Below are 21,595 nucleotides of genomic sequence, written 5' to 3' on the forward strand. Positions count from 1 at the left end.
AATGGTCTCTCTTTGGTTCTCTGAACCTGTCTCTTTCTGCGATCCTTCTCTCTCACTTGTGTTTGTTTACTCATGCTGGCTTCTCTGCTATTTTTTAGAATATGCCACGCTCTTTCCTGTATTAGGATCTTTACTTCAGCTGTTTACTCTGCCCACAATGTTTTTTTAATCAAATATCCACTTGCCTCATTCTCCTATTTCTTTCAGGTTTTGCTCAGAAGTTAGCTTCACAGTGAGACTTGCCTACACACCTTATTTAATACTGCTACTCGCCCTTACCATGTAAAGCACTTAACAAAAGCACTTAACATTTATTAACTTATGATTTATTTGTTATGTTTATTATCTTTCCTCATTAGAATATAAGTTCTCTGAGGATAAGGATCTTTGGTTTGTTCACTGATGTATCTCAGAAACTAGAGCAGTACCTGGCACTCCACACACATTTATTGAATTAAATGTGACGGAGCATTTAAGACTTCTCCAGAAGTGTGTAGAGAGTGGGCCCTGAAGCTTTCCCTCTTGTCATCTAGTGTTTTATTGGAACTTGGAAAGTGAATTTGTGTTCTTGGTCATAGTGTCATCTAATTTATTAGAATCCTTTGGGAATTGTAAATTAGTATATCAGTCCCTGCCGTAATACAATTTAGAAAAAACCTGTAGAGATTGTCTGGAAGTCATATGTTTAAATCTTAATATTAGTTATGCATCGTAAATAACTAACTACAACAGTGCCCCGTTCCATAGCCAATACTAAATATTATCATTATTGAAATAAAAGACTGATAAGTACAAATCTATATAACCAGGAACGTAGTCATTACTCTTTATCATCTGGGTCCAGTGTATCCTTTTAAATTTTTAATTCTGAAGTCATTTTATGAATAATTCTTAGAAGTAGGAATAAAGGTATAGTCCAAAAAAAGTTACTAGAAAATTCATTAAGAATTTAAACATAGCAAACTCGAATATTTTTCTGAATTTCCTTGGTTATAAAGGCTTACATACTTGAAATAGGCAGCTAACTTAACCTACTGTCATGCGTGGACCTGGATATATCCATCTTGTAAATCCTAATTCCAGATTTCATCTCTAATCGATTAGAGATGCAGTACATCTCTAATCAACTCTTGCCTATAATTACTCTGATTCTTCTTCCCACACTTTCACGGTCAGAATCTGATACTGATTCCAGATGTAAATATCTCTCTATGGGTTTTAGTTTGTGATTCTTGCTGGTTTGTCATGTACTTGAATGATCAAATGGAATATACTTTAAAAACTTTCGGATGGCTTATAGTTTTGTTGGTAGACTACAGTGTTCTCGACTCCATAAAGGTAAAATATTTTCCTGTTTAGATTTATAAACATCAATTACAATGATAAATATGGTGAGTTTAAAAAATTCTACAGTTACCTTTGGTTACAAAGTACCTTTTGTGTGCTTAAAATTACCTTAAGTAAATCTTGGTGCACAAACATAAACATTTAAAAAGCCCTTATTTCTTAAGATCAAAACAGAGCAATCTAGATTCTTGTCACAAAATATTGCATGATGACATCCTTCCTACTAAATGATTGACTAGATAAAAACACCATATTTCCTTTTTTTCTTAGAAATGTATGATTTACTCAGTGTTTCTTGAGTTTGATAAAGTTCACCGAGGATCCTATCATCTTCTCAAAAATCAATTTTATCATCACAGTAGATCCCAAAGTGCTGCTGCCTCTTGGCATTCATCTTAATCTTTCAATAATTGTCAGACATCTTCTCATGTCAGGTTTTCCTCTTTGCTAATATGAGCAGAATATTAGGAGTTCTGGGCCATGTTCAGTGAAAGCTAATATAAAGATAACCTAGATGGTCTTACATACTTTTTTGAAAGATGCTGCAACACTTGGCAGCACAGTCAAAAGACAACAACAAAGGGTGAGGCAACAGAGATGATTGATTTCACTCTTGCATCATCCTCTAAGCCAAATGGTTGGCAAACTGTTTTGTAAAGGGCCAGATTATAAATATTTTAGGTTTTGCAGGCCATTGAGTCTCCATCTCAACTGCTGAACTATGCCTTTGTAGTGTGAAAGCAGCTACAGACAAAACATAAAGGAATGAGCGTGGCTATGTTTTGATAAAACTTCATGTCCAGAAACAGGCAGTGGGTTGGATTTGGCACAGGGGCCGTGGTTTGCCAACCCCTACTCTTTAGCATACTTGGGAGTTAATTGCTGAATAATGATGAAATGGTTTATAAGATGATGAGATAGCAGAATGTTTCAAGATATGGGAAGAATAAGATTTGTGAAAATCTCATATCTTAGATTTCTAAAAAGATCATATGGACCCATAAGGTCTCTTAGAAAAAAAGTCATAAAATCTTAAGCCTAGCAAATATTAAGAAGTGCTCAACAAAGAAACTAAAAACTGAAATTGAGTCCATTGGGTCCCAGTGGTAATATTGATGATTGATTTATTTTGGAAAGATCATTATAAAGACACTATATTCTTCCTGACATCAGAATTAATTTTGTTATTTGGGAGGATTTAGCAGTTAAGACACATGCATGCATTCCTGTAAGTCAAAGAGTTATGTAAAACCATGAAATAAAAGTTACAAGGTTATGGGAAAGTGACGTTAGGGGTATAACACTCAAAAACCTCATCAGTAACACATACAGATGAGAACGTAATAAAATGTAACACAGTTTTTATATGTGCTAAATGGTTTCAAGATATTTACTACAATAAATATGGCACTTTACCTTGAAAAAGACATGAGGTTTACTTGCGTAAGAGGCCATCAGAAGGGTTGTGAATATTGTAAAGTGGTAGGAGAACTATTTGAAATCAGATGGCGTAATATCAGGTGTGGATAGATGGGTAAGGCATATAGCACTTGGCGAACTGAGAGGGCTGTTAGTACTTGAGGTGTGTTTTGTATACTCCCGTGCATCTCATTTCAGCTGTGTGCAGTTTTCTGCATTCGCCTAGTGATTCTCGCAGATGTAACTGCATCAGCAACTATGAATTTGGTTCTGCTTAAATTGGTTCCTAACTTAGCAGTTCTGTTGGGACAAAGTCATGTTTTCAAAACAGTGTTATTTGCTGTAACACAACAAAACTGTATTTTTGAAAATTTCTTTGAAAAGCAAAGGATCTCTGAATATAGGTGTTAGTGTTATTTTAAATTTTAGCATTAAAACCTTTTTTAAATGTCTATATAGACAAGCAGCCTGGCTTTTAATTAGTAATCAAGTAGGTTTTGCTTAATTTCCATCAAGAATTCATGAAATAATTTTTAATATTTTTAAAAATTCAGGATCAAGAACAAGTACTCAGTGATACAGTGGATGGCAAGGAAATCTATAATACGATTCGTCGAAAAACAAAGGATGCCTTTTATAAAAATATTGTTAAAAAAGGTTATCTTCTGAAAAAGGGTAAGTGTTAACTTTAAGACTAAAGATTAAATTTCAGTATTTTACCATTAATATTTAGTAGAAACATTGCAAATATTGGGCATAAAAATTCCCATAGAGATTTGTATTTAATAAGTTGTTTTGACACGAATTATTATTTAGTAATTGACCATTGTTTAAAGCTTTTATGTAAGGATCCTTCAAAATGTAGAGTTTAGGTGTATTACGTCAACATGCCCCAGCAGAGTTTCATGAAACAGGGCTTCCATATTTCCAAGTGTATCTTTTAAATCTTAAAGTCAGTTCCAGTGCAAGGTGTTGGATTTGCCCCCTCTCCACCCCATATTCATTATATTTTCTTTTTTAAGAGAAACTTTTTTGATATTGTCACACTCATGTTTCCCTTTTTTTTTAATTTAAGTTATTAGTATTTGAGAGAGAGACAGAGCATAGGCACATGAGCTGGAAGGGCAGAGAGAATACAAGCAGAGCCTGACATGGGGCTCAAACTCAGAACCATGAGATCTGTGATATGAGCAGAAATCAAGAGTCAGATGCTTACTGACTGAGCCACCTGAGGCTTCCCCAACACATTCACTGTTGTGAGTTCTGTTTTATAGATTGCTCAATTGGACATAAGAAAATGTCACAGGTTGGTTGTTAGGGGTGTTGGTAGTCAAGAGTTTTTTTTACGACTAGAAAAAAATTACACTAAGAAGAGTGAAAGATTTATCTTAATTGAAATATCCAGAGATGTAGTTCAGGTAATTTGTCATTTACAAGGCATTTTTCTACAGTAAATTGAGAAATTTTTCATTTATAAGGATTGGTGTGTTATTGAAGCTTTTGGATTAATAAAATGGAAACATGATTTTATATTAGCAATAAATGTTTTATGACTTAACTATATATATCACTTAATAGTTTATTATTGGCTAACGGGAAGCATTTTTTTTTAACAGGCAAAGGAAACGGTGGAGAATTTATATTTATCTTAGAGGGCAGTGATGCCCAACTTATATTGAAAGTGAAAAACGAGCTACAAAACCAAAAGGAGCAATAGATCTCGTGTGTGGTCTGTTCTAGTTGTTCATGAAGTCTCTTTGGCAGGTAAGAAATTGGTTCCTATTTTCTTGTTAGAATTGTTTAACAATAAACAGCGGGGATGTGTTCAGATCATTTTTCAAAACTAGCAACTGATTCTGAGTCTAAAATCATCTTAAAATGTCAGGATTTACTTGTGATGGCGAGGGCTATCTCCTTATTTATTTTTAGACTAACCTGTGCAGAAAATTCTACTCTGATTACATAGAAATTTGGAAGACACTTCCTTTAGTAAAATAAAACCTGCTAAGGCATGTTTCCTCCCTGCCCCCCACCAGTCTTTGAGTGACGACTTGTGAGTCTTGTCCTCTTTCCTATGTATAACATTCCCTCTGAACTCAGCATCTGATAGTCCTAAATCACTCAGTTGTACTAGTAGCTTGATAGGCCTGTTCCAAAAAATGTGATATTAAGGACAATTTTAATATAAAAAATAATTGCTTCCTAGGAAACAGGAGGAGTACTTCAGTTGGAGGAAACATTTTTTTTACATTATATTCAGAGCTTTTCAAAAAATAAATATATAATGTAAAGCTAAAGGTCGGTCTATCCGGTACATCGAAGGCAAATCACAGCTCTGATTGCGTCTAGTTTTTTGATTAGGAACCTGGCTTTCTTTACTTTCCCCATCAGTATTACTAATAATCCATTCTGGAGCCTTTTTGATGTATGTATCATTTTCATATTACTGTACTAATAAAACACAAAGTGTTAAACAAAGGGTTTTTACAACTTTTTTTCTGCTGGAGGATGGCATTTCTAGTAAGCAAGTCTAGCTTATCTTATTTAAGTTGAGAAAAGTTCATGAAGAGCATATGGCTTGTCATTTCTTCTTCCAAACTGGGTTTAGGAAATAGTGTTATTGTGAATTAATTATAGACAAATTAATAATTAAAAATTTAGTCATTTTTTTAAATGGTCAAGGGTTGAGAAATGCTGACTCGAACAGATAGTTATTTTAACAGGCTTTTGGAGCCATTAGCCCAGTGTTTCTGTTGTGAATCAGTCACTAACAGGGAAGTAATATGAAGTATTTTCATGAATCCTTTGGACTTGATAAACTCTCCAACATTTTTTTTTAATCTATATTTCATAAAAACAGCTATTGCAAAAAAACAAACAATAATCTTTTGGGTAGATAGGATTTCCTAAGATTCCTCCCCACCCTTAACAGTATGGAATTGGCCTTCAGGTGTGGTTAGATCAGACTTCTGGTCTTTTTCTGTTCAGCTTTCCCTCTGCTTGCTTGTGTGTGCTGAATTCTGTGTCACAAAACATGGTAGCATAGTGGCATATGGTACCCAGAAAAAGGAAAAAGTAAGCATTCCCTCCAGTAATGATTGAAAATCCTGAGAATGCTCTATTGAGCCAACTCTCAATCAGTCTGGAGGGGATTACCTTCATAAACAGGGGCCATGGGTGCCAAAGTCCTGTTGCTGAAGATGATCACATCCAAATAGTGAGGTGCTATGTATTCTGTGGGAGAGGGAACGCATGTTGGGGAGACGTCACACTATTCACTACCAGTCACTGTTCCCTATTAGTGCTGTGAATAGTTCCCAGAGGGAAGAGATTTGAGGACAAGCTTATTGAAATAAGTAATATGAAATAGGTGGCTCTTAAGCCGAATCTTAGAAGATGGGTATAAATTCATTAGACAGTTAGATCAGAGCTTCCCAACTAGTGTGCTGCAAATTGGTTGAGATACTGGTGGTTGTAAAATGTTACCGTAATAAAAAATATTAAAGGTTTTGTATCTCAAAAATCTATACAACGTGAAATTAGACTTCTTTTATAAACTGTTTTAACTCATTATTTTATTTTGGCAAAAGAACTGGCACATAAACACTTGTGGACGAAAAGCTCTCTGCAGTGGCCACACATGGATACTTTCCTCTGAGTTTTTTCTTAAATCACCCATTTACTTGAATGTTATTTATTCGTTTTTTTCTTAATTTTTTTAACATTATTCATTTTTGAGACAGACAGAGCATGAGGTGGGGAGGGGCAGAGAGGAGAGAGGGGAGGAGACAGAATCTGAAGCAGGCTCCAGGATCTGAACTGTTAGCACAGAGCCCGACGCGGGGCTCGAACTCACGGACCATGAGATCATGACCTGAGCCGAAGTCAGATGCTTAACCACCTGAGCCACCCAGGCGCCCTTTTTATTCGTTTTTTGTTGTTGTGATCATCATGAAGTTACTTTTTGTGTCAGTGGTAAAAACTAGTTTCATTTGTATTTACATTTACACTTTTTTCTGTAACACAGAAGTTAACCTTGCATTACGTAAAAATATAAGGGAGTTTTAAAAAAAATAACGAGATATTTTTTTCATTGTTTTATGATGGCTTTAATGTATAGACAGTTATTTTCCCACCATAAAGGGCATTTTGGTGATACAGCTGGAAAGTCATTAAATTCACAAGATAAAAAACAGTAGCCTTAATTTTAAAAAATGCAGCCTATAATTAGGCCTTTAAGAAATGTATTTGGGGTCAGGGTGCCTGGGTGACTCATTGGTAAGTGTCCAACTCATTTTCAGCTCAGGTCATGATCTCACAGTCATGAGTTCCAGCCCCACATCAGGCTTGTGCTTACAGCATGGAGCCTACTTGGGATTCTCTCTCTCTCTCTCTCTCTCTACTCTCTGCCCCTCCTCCACTTGTGTGCATCTCTCTCTCCTCTCTCTCTCTCTCAAAATAAATAAACTTGAAAAAAGGTATTGGGATAACTAAAGCCAATACGAGCTTCTCATCCTCAGCCTAAATATTTTCATTTACTACTAATAAAAGCTTTCCCCCCTCTATTTCCCCTCCCAATCCCCTCCCCTCCATAGATCTGTTCCTATGGTAACATTTTATTTGGGAAGTTTTCTGGGAACTCTTGCAATAATAGCTAAAGCTAAAGCCAGAATGCTTCACACAGAGTTGGAGTATTTGCTTGTTGATCAGTGTGCATGGAAATTGGCAATTTTAGGTTTGAAGCCAAAAAGCAAAAGAGAACTAGAAGAGAACCATTTTCAAATAGTATTGATTGTGTTCAGATCGTATTATCAGTAAAGCATTGGTGGGTGTATCAAATAAGAGAGGCTGTATACAGACCAGAGGTGACATTTTCACTACACACTGATGATCTGCAAAACATTAGAGAAATACTGGAATACATTGTTGGCTAACTCAAAGATTACCAAGAATTTGTCTGAGGATAAAGTATTAAAACAGTAAATTAATTATATCTTTCTTCAAGAAGATCTTGCAGAAATAGTATTTAAGTTTATGATCCGGATGAGAAGCTTCATGATAGGAACAATTTAAAGATTTTTACATCAAAAACTCATTCTGGAAAATAAGCAATACAGAGAGGCTCTTATAGTAAAAGTCTGGTCTTTGGGCCTGAATTCCACGCTAAATATTATAAATGGAGTCGTATAAAATCCAAGCTGCTTCAGCTGCACATGTTTTCAGCTTTATGGGAGGAAAGAGGATCAGAATACCACTCTGCTGTTTGAGACCAGAGTCTGTAAGTCATCCAGAAGAAGAGCTTTGCTGAAGTGTTAAGATCTATGAGAAAAATCTTCTTGGTGAATGATTCCCACTTTACAGATTAGTTGAAGAATGGATAAACTTCCTCAAAATTAGAAGTAGAACACAAAGTATATTAATATGTTCTGATAGCTTATGGATTCAAAGCAGAAATTCAACTTTGGAAAAATGAGGTTAAAAATGACTCCCTATTGATATGTATAATTTCAGTAATAACCTTAAAGAATTATTAAGACAAAGAAAGCTACATCTGTGTAAATTTGGGGAAAAGCTGTACCATTATTTTGACGTACTTTCTATGAACAGGCGCAAGTGGACTGAAAACCAGTTTGCAGTATCAAAAAGAAAGGTTAACATTACACTTGCCAATTAAAGGAATGACTGCTAGAGTTAAGGAAAGACTATCTTTTAATGCAATTTAAGAGACTGAATTATTCCTGTTACGGTAATACTAAGAAAGGAGTTTCAGGTAGTAGAAGAGCAGTAAATACACATTTTCCATTTGCCTGCAAGATCACAGCTTGCTTCTTGTACAAAGTTTCTTGGCGAAGGTGGCTTTTAAGAATTTGAAGATGTGTATTTAATGAGACCAAGTCTAAACGTGGTATGAAAAAGTTATGTTCATGGGAACTTAGGTACGTCTTTTATTTTAAAGAACTGAGGTTTTTTTTAATTTTTTTTAATGTTTGTTTATTTTTGAGAGACAGAGATAGAGCATGAGCAGGGGAGGGGCAGAGAGAGAGAGAGGGAGACACAGAATCTGAAGCAGGCTCCAGGCTCCGAGCCGTCAGCACGGAACCCTACACGGGGCTTGAATTCACCAACTGTGAGATCATGACCTGAGCAATGTCGACACTTAACCGCTGAGCCACCCAGGTGCCCCTGAGTTTTTTTTCAAAGTATGGCCAGCTTACCATCATCAACTTTATTTTGGGGGGCCTTACTGTGAAATAGTTGGGTAGCACCAAGAAAGAATGGATGCCAAGAAAAACATCAGCAATATCAAGGAAATGAACAGACACTTCTACCAGATAGTAGGACTAGTGAAAAAGAGGTTGATACCAGATTTTGTATCCTGGAATGCAAATCTGATAGTACAAAAGGGGAAATTGTGGATGAATGCAGCAATTTTTTTCTTTAAAATACATGGCTAACACTGAACATTTCTTGCTTTGGGTATGGCTAGAAGCCTGTACACTGACCTGTGGCTTGTGCGTGGAATGGAATGTGAAAGTTAACGACAGCCCCTGTAGTAGAGGTGAACTGTGCATGTTTTCCTAAACTGCTTTAGCTGCACAGCTATGTGGTTTTTCCAGATCATTTTCAATATTAAGAGGTCTCTAAGCATTCTATTTCTTTATATTAAACTTCTCACTTTTAAATGGTTTTGCTTTAAATATAATCATTCCAGCAGGACAAGTTGAAAAACATTTCAGTGACTGAGTTATTGTAGTGAATATTTATGTGGGAATGTTTTATACTTTTTATCTTTTCATAGACTTAATCTTTCTTTGTGGCAGTATTTACTGTTTATCTTCATTTAGGAGCAATGCTTTTACTGGATATTAAATTTTAAGTTGACATTTTTTCAGTATTTTAAAGATATTTTCTGCCTTCCAGCATTTCTTCTGTTTCTGATTCTGATTGTCTCTTAGAAATAATCGATCTTTTTTTTTTTTCTCTTTGAGGTGTACTATATTTTATCTTTTTCTGGTTGCTTTGAGCTTTTTCTTTAGATTTTTAGTAGCTAAACAATGTAATGTGCCTCCGGTAATTAAAAAACAAACAAACACTTTACCATAATGTTAGCAGAGCTTCTTCAGTTTGACACTGATGTCTTTTGCCAGTTTCAGAAAATTCTTGGTTATAATCTCTTTAAACAGTTCTTCCGCCACATTCTTGTGCATCTGCTCTGTGTGATTCATGTTACATGTTACATCTTTATGTCCCATGTGTCTATGACATAGTTTTCCACGTTTTTCATATCATTTTCCTTTATGTGCCTCAGGCTGGGTATTCTTACTTGACTTTCAATTCACTAACCTGTTCTTCTGTAATTGAATGCATTTCTTAGGTCTTAATTGTATTAATTACATTTTTCAATTTAGAATTTCCATTTGATTCTTTTATGGATATAGTTATCTGGCAAAATTGTCTATTTTGTTACCTGTTTTCTTATACCTTTTTATTACAGCTATTTGAAAGTTGTATCAAACAGCATCTGGATTATATGTAGGTCTTTCCACTTTGGTTTTTTTGTTTTGTTTTTGGTTTTTGTTTTGTTTTCGTTTTTTGGCTTTTCAGTCATTTGATCATGATTCCTGGGTTGTCTACTTATGTTTGACTAAATGGTGGACAGTTCTGTATGAAAAACTGTAGAAGCTATGGATAATGTTATTGCCTCCAGAAAGGATTGTTCTTCTGCCAGATGAGTCCCCTCAGGGATCAATTGGAGGTATAATGGATGTATTAGTGAAGGCCGTTCTATTTCTGGTTTACCCTTATTCTCAAGGCATGGCCCTGTAGGCGTCTTATCTCAAAGCCTTTTCTTTTAAAGGCCCCAAAGTCATTTGTCTCCTAGCAATATGAAACTGTTCAATGTGCTGGTTTGGCTTTTGAGCCTCTCAGATGCGGCTTTCTGCTTAGCGTTTCAGCTTCTTGCCCTACACAGTTAGAAACTGGCACCACCTTGAAAGGAAAAGCTGTGGAGAAAGGCAGGCTCATCTCACTGTGATCTTGGCCTCTCAAGTCTTAGCTGATTTCGTTGTTCTCTAGTGATTTCAAACGTTGTTTTTTGTTTTGTTTATAATTTATGAAGCCAGGAAGGTCAGACTGATTCAAGATGCTTTCGGATCCTGAAGTTTCTAATTGGTATTTTCTATTCTTTTATAGCCTCCTCAAAACATGAAAGGATGGTTTTTATCTTTAATAAATGTGTAAGCTTGTACTTGGGGTATTTTGCTATGGCCTCCTAACATTAAAAGATATAATCTTTGGTGAAGGCAACTAGAAATAACATTTATTGAGTTTCAAACACATGAAGGTCCTTAAAAAACATTTTATGATCATTTTCAAGTCTAGTTGGAAAGTCAGTCCATCTTCAAAAAAGATACAAAGTACTATCTAACGTACTTCCCTGTCAAATGAATGCTAGTAATGCTGTGTGCTATTGGAGGACAAGAACTAACATATACTGTGTATCGCCATTGGGTTACTTAATCATCAGAACAAGCATATGTGTGAGCAGATGATGTTTCCATTTTAACAGATGAGGATAGATGGTCAGTTGTAAAAAAAAATTTTTTTTAAATACATAAAAATAGATTTTATTTTTTTTTTAATTTTTTTTTCAACGTTTATTTATTTTTGGGACAGAGAGAGACAGAGCATGAACGGGGGAGGGGCACATAAAAATAGATTTTAAAAAATTACCCACAATCCATTGAGAGATAATCATTAAGAACATTTTTGGTCTAAGAACATGTCTAGTCTTTCCAGCACATCTAAATGTATATTATATGTCATTCTGAAGTGGTGAATTTAGTAACATTTTGCTTCAAAAAATATTTAGATGGACAATTCTAGCATAAAACATTTTGAAACTTTGAAGGATTCATAAAATTTCAGCAGTGCGGACAAAAAGTTGTCTAAAATAAATGCAGCTGGCATTTTTTTTTCCCCCAGGAATGATCTGGTACAATGGAGTAGTTCTCAAAATTAAGAATTATGTTAATTGATAGACATTATATAATTATATGTTCTGATTTTTTTTTTAAGTTGGTGTGTTTTAATGCTTTTTATTAAGCTTCCTAATAACTTTTCTGTTTGTATTTTAAAGGCCAAACTGTTTTCAGATAGTGGTTCAGCACTTTAGTGAAGAACATTACATTTTTTACTTTGCAGGAGAAACTCCAGAACAAGCAGAGGTAAGTTCATTGTTTTTTTCAACTACTGCAAACTTTTATTTAGCTCATGTTTTCTTTTGAACTAGAATAGAAAACTATTACATTTATGATAAAGACATAAAAAGGAATACTGAAATCTTTTTATTTCAAGGGATGAGAACTTTGATGTGTAAAATTTTTTTTGAAAGAAATGCAGAAAACCTCAGGGAAGGGCTATTAGGAATGAAAACCTCATTTTAAATTGACCTTTAAATACTCTGTGATGTTGAGTCCAGCTGAAAATGCTCATTTAAAATCCTCTCTGCAGAAAGGTTATAGATATTCTCAGTACAACTGAAAGGTAAGCCAGTTAGTTTTGCTAACAGGCACTGTTATTCTTCACTAGTCCATTCCTAAAGATAGAAGTTCAGTCATCAAAAAGAAAAGTATTTTAGGAATTCTCTATTTTCTCCTACTCTGCATGTAATGTCTACTTTTAGCACTGGGCATTGATCCATATGCAATGCCCTTCTTAAAACTTTTATTAAATTTTAAGGCGTGTTGTGAAGACACTTTGATTTCTTTGAGCCATAATGTTTCAGGGGCGTTTACTGGTATTTTGTACAAATATGGTGATATTTGTTCTGCTTATAGTCTGTGGAAGGAATCAGAAGGTGGTTAAGAGGTCAAAGAAAACAACTTTGTTGTAAATAGAAGATAACTTGCCAACTCTAGATATGAGGCAGAAACTCTTTAAACTGGATCTGGGCATGTGTGCCTGATTTGTAAATTATGAAACTATCTCAGACTCTAGAATAAACTTGATGGATGAGCCACATTATGTTTTATGGCTCATAATTGAATGTCATGTTTCAAATCTTTCCAAAATATTTCAAATAAATATTAACATATAGCACAGAAAAAAGCTTGTTTTGTGGGTACTATTCCTAATATTTAGATGCAAAAAGTAGAGTTCAAAACATTTCGGTAACTTAGATATATATATTTTTTAATGCTAGAAATTGACTTAGCAAAGAAATTTAAACTTCATTATCCAGCCTTCCAATTATTTCACTATGATCCCTCTTTCTAAATAAAAATGTGTTATACTCCATGACATTTCAGTATAAATAGAACATCTTCATTTTGTACTTATATATACACTTCATCTTCTTTATTTCTGTATACCACTTAAAGTCCAAAAATACTACTGGTATTTCCAGTTTCTGTTACTTTGGTGGCCTGTGGGATCTGTGGTTACTCTTCTATTTCTGAAGCTATGGTAATTGATTTGGTCTTAATTTGTTCTATAAAGATGTTCTCTAAACATTTACAGAGTTCAGACTGATTGAAATAGCCAACAAGCTAGAGAGAAAACTGAATAAAGCAGTAGTACAGGACTTTGTGGAAATATGTAAGCCAACGTGAAGCATTTTGACTTTTGATAAACCTAAGATGATTCTCTCCTTTCTCCAGACCACTAGATGAACATTTAAAAATAAATGGCTTCAATTTAATTGGAATATTAGCCTGAAAATTTTTTTTAATGTTCCATTTGAAAAGCTTATCAATAACCCAGATCCCCTTACACGTTTCTACCTATATCCTGGTCTAAGGTAAGATTAGAGTACTCATCATCAAACCAGTCAAAACACGGTCAATTGGTTTGGTACTCAGCCCTCCTTTCACAAAACATGACTGCTTAATGACCATATATAATTTTAGCTTGGGACTAATTAATGGTCACTCATGGTGTACTTAACATTAATTTAGGGATTCTACAGAAATACAGTTTTAAGAATTATTATAATAGTTTTGGTCATTGTTTTAACTTTATGGGGCCACAAATGTATTAAAGTGCAACATACTGTTGAGTGTAGAAATGGCAGTCTGGAATAGGAAATAACTCTTGAATTTGGAAAAAAAATGATCAGAAACTGAATAAAGTATAGTATATTTCTTTGAAATGCTGTCATTTTTTTGTAGGATTGGATGAAAGGTCTGCAGGCATTCTGCAGTTTACGGAAAAGTAGTCCAGGGACATCTAATAAACGCCTGCGTCAGGTGAAACTTAATTTTCTTTGATTTGAGGTTGTCACATTTTGCTTTGTTACTTTGCTCTTCATTTTTATTTCTAGCTGAACTGTTTTGGGCAACATTACAAACACTTTTGAATTCTGAAGAGAAGTTTGTCTTTCCAGGAATTTTAAAACCATGCTTCTGCTTGCTTCAGTAGTAGGAGAAATAGTTATTTATGAGAATATTCTTTATATACCTAAGTGGGTACTTAGTCCATAATGCCATCTTTTGAATACATACCAAGGATTTTATTTCTTCTACTTAAAATAACAGTACCAAACCAACAACAACAAAAACCATTCTGTTGGGCACTTTCATTATTTTTTTCCTCAAAAAATTATTTTGGCCTGCTTTAAAAAGGTAGAACTAAAGGTATTTTTTGAAAAAAATCATCTGACTTTAAGCATTAATCCCAGTAAACTTTTCAGTTTTTCACTTTATAGTAATTGCTTTTGAAACCTATTACATAACTAGTATCCTGTCTTATTTGAACCTTAACGTGTCATACGTGATCATTTTATAGAGTTAAGCTGGGCTTTCTCTTTCTTCCTAGGTTATGTAAAATCAACTCTATACCCTCCATATCTTTTTTTTTTTTAATAGCTATCCCTAGATAGTTGGAAAAAGTTAAGTAATTTTAACATTCTTGGAGTTATGAGGAACATTTAGTAGAGTATTTGTTTTATTTATGGAAATTTCTAGTAATCTTTGTGAATTTAATATATTGCTCTATTTCAAGTGAATAAATGGTTAATGTTTAGATGACTGTAAGTTATAGTTCCTGTAATCAAAAGTCTAATAACCCTTTCTCCAAGGACATTTAATTATACACATAATTGTTATGTGTTCTCAAATCATAATTTAACATTTTGTAAGCTCTAAAAAATCAGACTAAGTTTTTGCATATTGTGTCTTGTGTGAAACTTTAGCTATAAAGTTACCATTTTTATCTCTTGAGCCCTTTTGCAGGTACTCTGCTGGAACTTTTACACATATTATTGCTAATCCTTACAACAACTTGCAGTGTAGACTTTATCCTAATGTTATTATAGAGGAGGTGAGGCCAACTTGTCCAATGCCACACAAGTAATGTATGGCTAGAGGGAAAGAGGGCCTGGTATTAGAAAGCGAATGGTCTAGGTTTTGGCCAAAACTGACAAATAACTTAGTTTCTTTGGATTTGTATATTTTTCTGTAAAACGAGAAGGCATAATCAGTGTATTAAAAATATTTTCTGGGGACGCCTTGGTGGCTCGGTCGGTTAAATGTCTAGCAGTTGGTTTTGGCTCAGGTCATGATCTCATGGTTGGTGGGTTCGAGCCCCACATCGAATCCTGTCTCCCTCTCTCTTTGCCCCTCCCCCTGTCACACTCTCTCTTAAAAAAAAAATTAAAAAATAAAAATAGTTCATAGCTGTAGAGGTTTATAGAAATAAATCTTCCAAATGAGCTTTATTTTAACTTAGAGGATTTTGATTTGGGTGGTGACAATTGTTTACTTGCGTTAGTAAAAAATCCTCTTTGTTTCATTTTCTCTGAACCACTGTTTTTTAGTAAAAAAGATGCATTTCATTAAATTACTGCAAGAATATAATTGGAGGATTAACTTGTAAAATAAAAGTGCACTTTTTGTGAGAAGAATTATTTCAAATGCTTGAATGTTGTATTTTATATATCACACAGGAGGAAAATGTAATTACAGGTCATATTTTCTAAAGAAAGGAGAAAAAGAAGTCACTTTTGGTTGGTTGGTTGTTATTTTATACTAATTGCTTTTGAAGCCTAGTGCATAAGTCTTGAAATCTGGGGTAATAACTTTTGTGTTTCCTTTAGGTCAGCAGTCTTGTTTTACACATTGAAGAAGCCCATAAACTCCCCGTAAAACATTTTACAAATCCATATTGTAACATCTACCTGAATAGTGTCCAGGTAGCAAAAACTCATGCAAGGGAAGGGCAAAACCCGGTATGGTCAGAAGAGTTTGTCTTTGAGTAAGTCTTATTTTATTATTACATTAAATCATTTTCTTTTATCCTGTTGCATTTTCTTTCGTGGTCCCTTCCCTTCCTCCCCCCCATCATCTCTGTATCTCAATGGTCAGAACAAGGTACCAGTCCAGGCGTTTTAATAGTACATACTTTTTTTTTTTTCCTGCTGTATTTGGTCACTTTTGATTAGTGAAGTGCTGTGTCCTTGGTTTTTCACCTAGTTACTAATGTGAATTAGTGTTACTGACAAGTACAAAATCATTTACTAACACACACACAGAAAATGTTTACAAGGGTTTCCAGGATTTACTTGAGGTTAAAGATAGTAGGAATGATTTGCTTGTCTGCATTCCTGTCTTACAGGTAATAACATGTTTTGCATCCATTTTTAAATCCAGCATGTTCAAACTGTTTAGTAGCAGATATAAAGAACTTATTTGATACTAGAAATAAAAGAATTAGATAGTTTGATGCCAGGATATTTTGTTAATTCTTTTTCTTTTTGCTCCTTTAGTGATCTTCCTCCTGACATTAACAGATTTGAAATAACTCTTAGTAACAAAACAAAGAAAAGCAAAGATCCTGATATCTGTAAGTTGATACAGAAATTTCTTACTGAAGTAAAACACATTTTACATACTTCTTAAATTTATATGAAATGTAGTCTAAAACGGAGATTTACAAAAGAGCAAATGGCATAATTTAATAACATAGTTTCTTTTTGTACTTCTGAGAAGCTTTGATTGTTGAGAAAACGTTTAAGAAAAAAAAGGCCAATATTGCTAAATTGTACCTACTGTAAACTTAAGTCCTTGTTACTAAACTCTGTATCATCTCTCTCATCTTCCTCTCCCCAGTAGATGGGAAGAACGAGAGGACAGTGAGAGCGGCCCTCTTTCTGTGGTGCTTCCACTATCCCTTCTTTCTACTGTTTAGGTTTTTCCTCTTTCCATATAGTTTGATGTAAGTGAATAAAAGCACTCTATTAATTTTTTTTCTTTAAATTAGTCTACTATTTATTCATTTCTGATGAACCTTCTCAGTGCTTGTTCTTGGTAGCACACCTTTGCCCAGCCTCTTGCTGAAGCAGGTGGCAGTGGGATTTAACAATTCACACCAGAGTGAATTAGGCTAATACCTTCTTAAAAGTCAGGCGTAGGGAAAGAAATGATAGGCATTAACAGATCAAAGCCTGAATTTTCCTCTGTAAAATAGTTATTCTGTAATTTCTGTACTATTTAAATGGCTAACATTTTTTTAGTGGTTTCCCATTACTTCAAACATAAAATCCAAACCCCTGGTAAACAGAGAAGAAAAGCCCTTTCCTCACTCACTCCTCCCACTGCTTTCATAGTGTATCTGTGGTATGTCCTCTCTAGGTATGCCAGCCTTCTTAATAGTTCTTAAGTAATCCATGGATTTTAAATGTCCCCGCTGTACCCTCTGTTTGAACTGTGCTCTCTTTTTCTTTTTCTCTGCCTTTCTCTTTAGCTACACTTCCACATCCTGTTACACATTAGCTTTAGGGGTTACCTGTTTGGAATGGATTTTTAACCTCCACTGGCTGAATTATGTATTATTTCTCTGTACTTCGGTAGCATTAAGCACTGTTACAGCACTTCCCACATGGAACCATAATTGATTTCTTGCCTTCTTGGCTAGACGGTGACCTCCAATGCAAGTCAGAGACTATGTCTTAATCATGTCTGTGTCCCATGTCCCTGCGCACCATAGTCTGGCACACAGTAGGCATTCAGTAAGTGAATGAAGTATATGCAGTGTCAACTCTTGGTTTTGTGTTACCACTGAAAAGTCCTTTAAAGCATCTAACACTATAGAGAAAACAAAATGTCAGGAAAATTTACTTGTATGACTAATTATAGTGTCATCTTTTTAGATGGTAATCATTTGATGTTTTTCTATCAAAGTATTTATGCGCTGCCAGTTGAGCCGGTTACAGAAAGGGCATGCCACAGATGAATGGTTTTTGCTGAGCTCCCATATACCATTAAAAGGTATTGAACCAGGATCCCTGCGTGTCCGAGCACGATATTCTATGGAAAAAATCATGCCAGAAGAAGAGTACAGTGAATTTAAAGAGGTATTAAGTTATTTACCAGTCTAATTATTTTTGATGGAATTAACAGAAATATTTAACATTTAAATAAAAGATCCATTAAATATAGTAATGGTATAGCTTAATGCACAGTGATAGGCACAGAAGGTTGAAAAGCCTTGTGCTAGGAAGATGTTGGTCTTAAGAGACTATAGATATGTAGGCGATAAACGCATTCTAGTTTTAACAGATGTTTTCAATAGAACAGATTTCTGAATAGAAGAACATAACACAATTCCTGTTAGTCTCATTGAGAGTTTAATGCCGCATACTTTCAACAATCTTTCTTGATGTCCTTTTTAGCTTATACTGCAAAAGGAGCTTCATGTAGTCTATGCTTTATCACATGTATGTGGACAGGACCGAACACTACTGGCTAGCATCCTTCTGAGGATTTTTCTTCATGAAAAGCTTGAATCATTGTTGTTATGTACACTAAATGACAGAGAAATAAGCATGGAAGGTAAAGTATGGACGTCTTGGTGTGATACTTTAAAATGACATCATCTTTAAAATTCTTGGGCTGGCTAACATTTGGCTGTGGGGAGCAGTTAGTATTTCAAACAAGTTTCTGTCATGATGAACTATTAGAAGCCATAAGAAAGTGACTTTTTGTCCCTATTCATGGCACCTGGTACTTGATTTTAAGAACAGTTTGGTAGACTTACCATGTTCTCTTGTTTATATTTGACTTACTAATCCATTGCACAAAAGTTGAGTGATGGTTGCATTTTATTTGTAGCAATGCAGCTGGATCCACAGTGCTTTGTAACAGCTTACATATTTGTCACAATTAACCCCTTTCCAACTAGCACTTTGGCTCAGTAATGGTGCTTGCTTCTAGGTTCCCCACTAAATTGTAGAAACTAGAACTATTTCCTCCTAATCATAGAATATGTAAAAACATACAGATTTGTCAGGAAGGATAAAGTGATGGTCCATATGTTACACTGAGATTGTCATTTTTGGCAGTGTTTGTGTTTTTTAGGTCTTCAATAGCCATACTTTAGGCTAATGACTTATACTGGGATTTTGTTGGGGGGGGGGTTTCATTTTCTGCATTAAAAAAAATGAAAGTATAATTGACATAGAATATCTTCTTAGTTTCAGGTATATATGATAGAGACTTGGTGTTTTTACACACTACAGAATGATCCAAATGATAGGTCTAGTTGTTTATACCACATAATTATATTCTGATTTGGAAATCAACTCAGAGTTTCAAAGCATGGGCTCAGTGGACAGCAAAGCTGAATTCCGATAGTTTTGTCACTCACTGGCTCTTTGGTCTTACAGGTCATAGAATCATTTTAAGCCTTTTTTTTCTCTTCTTATGAATATGGCAGTGTCAACACCTTCTGTTGATCTAATGAAGTAGTAAAGTCCTTTGAAGAGTTAAGTTTTAGAAATATAGGTTGTTATTATAATCAGTACTTCAATGCTGCATACAAATGAGGTATTTAAAAATGAAGTTAATTTCCAGTCTCGTTCACATTAGTACAGTCCTTTACAAATAATCTTTTAAAATAAATACTTGTGTAGATGAAGCCACTACTCTATTTCGAGCCACAACACTTGCGAGCACCTTGATGGAGCAGTATATGAAAGCCACTGCTACACAGTTTGTTCATCATGCTTTGAAAGACTCAATTTTAAAGATCATGGAAAGCAAGCAGTCTTGCGAGGTACGAATTTCATGTTTAAGTATTTAAGTAAAGGGTGTATTTTAATAGGTAATGCTTTATAGCTAATTATGTTTTAAGGCAAATATATTAGCTTCTAAAATTATTCATCAGAGCACTTACACATTTTGTGAGACATTTAGAAAAACATTAGACAAACAGACTTTTTAAAAAAGATGTACTTTGAGATTAAAAATCAGAAATTGCACCAGGAATTAATGAAAGTACTTTCTCATTTCTCCTGCTGTACTAATGATAAAGGATATGCTGCTTTCAGAAAGTGTATATAACATAAATTGAAGTTTTTGTTGGAGACTTAACGTTTTATAACATAGTTAAGGTCTGTGAAACACTTCATAATAACAACTAGGGGTGTCCTTGAAGGCTTTTTGGGGGAAAGAAGTACGATATAATCCATTCAAAAGCAGATAAAAGCATCCTTTTAGGATTCATTATTAGGAGAAAGTCTGAAGAGAGTCTGTGGACACTGGATTCAGGCTAGGGAGTTTAGATGTAGATAAATCTAGTCCATTGTTTCTAGATCAGAGCTCTTAGATTTCAAGGGGTAATGGAAAAATGTTGAGAAACGTTCATTATTTTGCCTACGGCATTCAGAAAACCCTTTCTATTTTAATCATTTTTTTTCCAAATAAATATAATCAAAATAGATTGTATAATCTATGGTAATCATTCTTCTCATATTCCTGGTATATTTGTGAATACGTGGCCACTAAAGATGGGGTTTTGTCTTCTAGTTGAGAATATATATAGTTTTTAAATAATGTCTAATTCAATTTGTGTGCCTATAAAAATCTACGGTAAAGCATGGTGAATGAATAAAAGAGAACTTTAACACTGGTATTAATCCCAGAACAGCTGAAAAGTGTTGAATAATCACTGCTTATTCTTCAGTTGAGTAATTGGAAATTAATAGTAAATGAGCTCCAAAGAGCAGACGGCCTTAAAATTCCCATTTATACTTACCCCCAAGACTAAAACAGATTGAAAAACGGAAAAACAGAGAACCTTGAAAACAACTATTTGATTGCCTTGATTCATTTGCATTTATCATTGGCAAGATGCATTTATATTGATTTATTCCTTCTCTTAGTTAAGTCCATCAAAGTTAGAAAAAAATGAAGATGTGAACACTAATTTAGCACACCTATTGAACATACTTTCAGAACTTGTGGAGAAAATATTCATGGCTTCAGAAATACTTCCACCGTAAGTGGTGAAATTTATTAATTTGACAAGAAATTGTGTATCTGCATTTTGAAAAATTTGTATTTCTAAAACATGTGTAAGCTTTTCCACTGTCCTGTTTTTATACTCTGAAAAAGTTAGGGTTTTTCATCTTTATAAGGTAAATTGTGTTTAAAGGCAAAAGAGTGACTTGAAGAAACCACTGTGGTGACATATTTACATTAACATAAAAACCTTTTTATATAGGCTACTATGTCTGGTTTCTACGGTAACTTGGTAGTGAATAGAGACTTAATAGTCTCAGATTTGAGGGGATCATACATATCTTGGTTAGATATGCACCAGATAATTAGTATCTGCTTAACAGCTGTTAGTGTAAGTGAACTCACTCAGGTAGGAGTGAACTTAAGTCAAAAATCTGTCTTCCTGGCATCTAAACTTAGTATTTCCTCTGTATCCTCATTCCTGTACTTTGTTTCATCTTTTTCATTAACACAGAAATATTCTAAAAATGGTAAAATTTCTCCCAAAGTAAATGTAAAGAACTAGCTGAACGAATTGATGACAACTTGTT

General features: G+C 34.4%; 1 protein-coding gene across 1 annotated transcript in view; it reads left to right on the plus strand.

Moving 5' to 3' along the window:
• The window catches only part of RASA1 (RAS p21 protein activator 1), a 113,392-nt gene that overhangs the window by 81,100 nt on the left and 10,697 nt on the right, over window positions 1-21,595 (plus strand). The window contains 12 exon segments of the mRNA XM_030322350.2: window positions 3,321-3,441; window positions 4,383-4,439; window positions 4,442-4,499; window positions 5,512-5,544; window positions 11,906-11,993; window positions 13,938-14,015; window positions 15,863-16,020; window positions 16,532-16,608; window positions 17,946-18,118; window positions 18,437-18,596; window positions 19,676-19,818; window positions 20,927-21,042. Coding sequence (XP_030178210.1) covers window positions 3,321-3,441; window positions 4,383-4,439; window positions 4,442-4,499; window positions 5,512-5,544; window positions 11,906-11,993; window positions 13,938-14,015; window positions 15,863-16,020; window positions 16,532-16,608; window positions 17,946-18,118; window positions 18,437-18,596; window positions 19,676-19,818; window positions 20,927-21,042 — 1,262 coding nt within the window.

The sequence above is a fragment of the Lynx canadensis genome, chromosome A1 (genome assembly GCF_007474595.2).
Source record: "Lynx canadensis isolate LIC74 chromosome A1, mLynCan4.pri.v2, whole genome shotgun sequence".
NCBI classification, from domain to species: Eukaryota; Metazoa; Chordata; class Mammalia; order Carnivora; family Felidae; genus Lynx; species Lynx canadensis.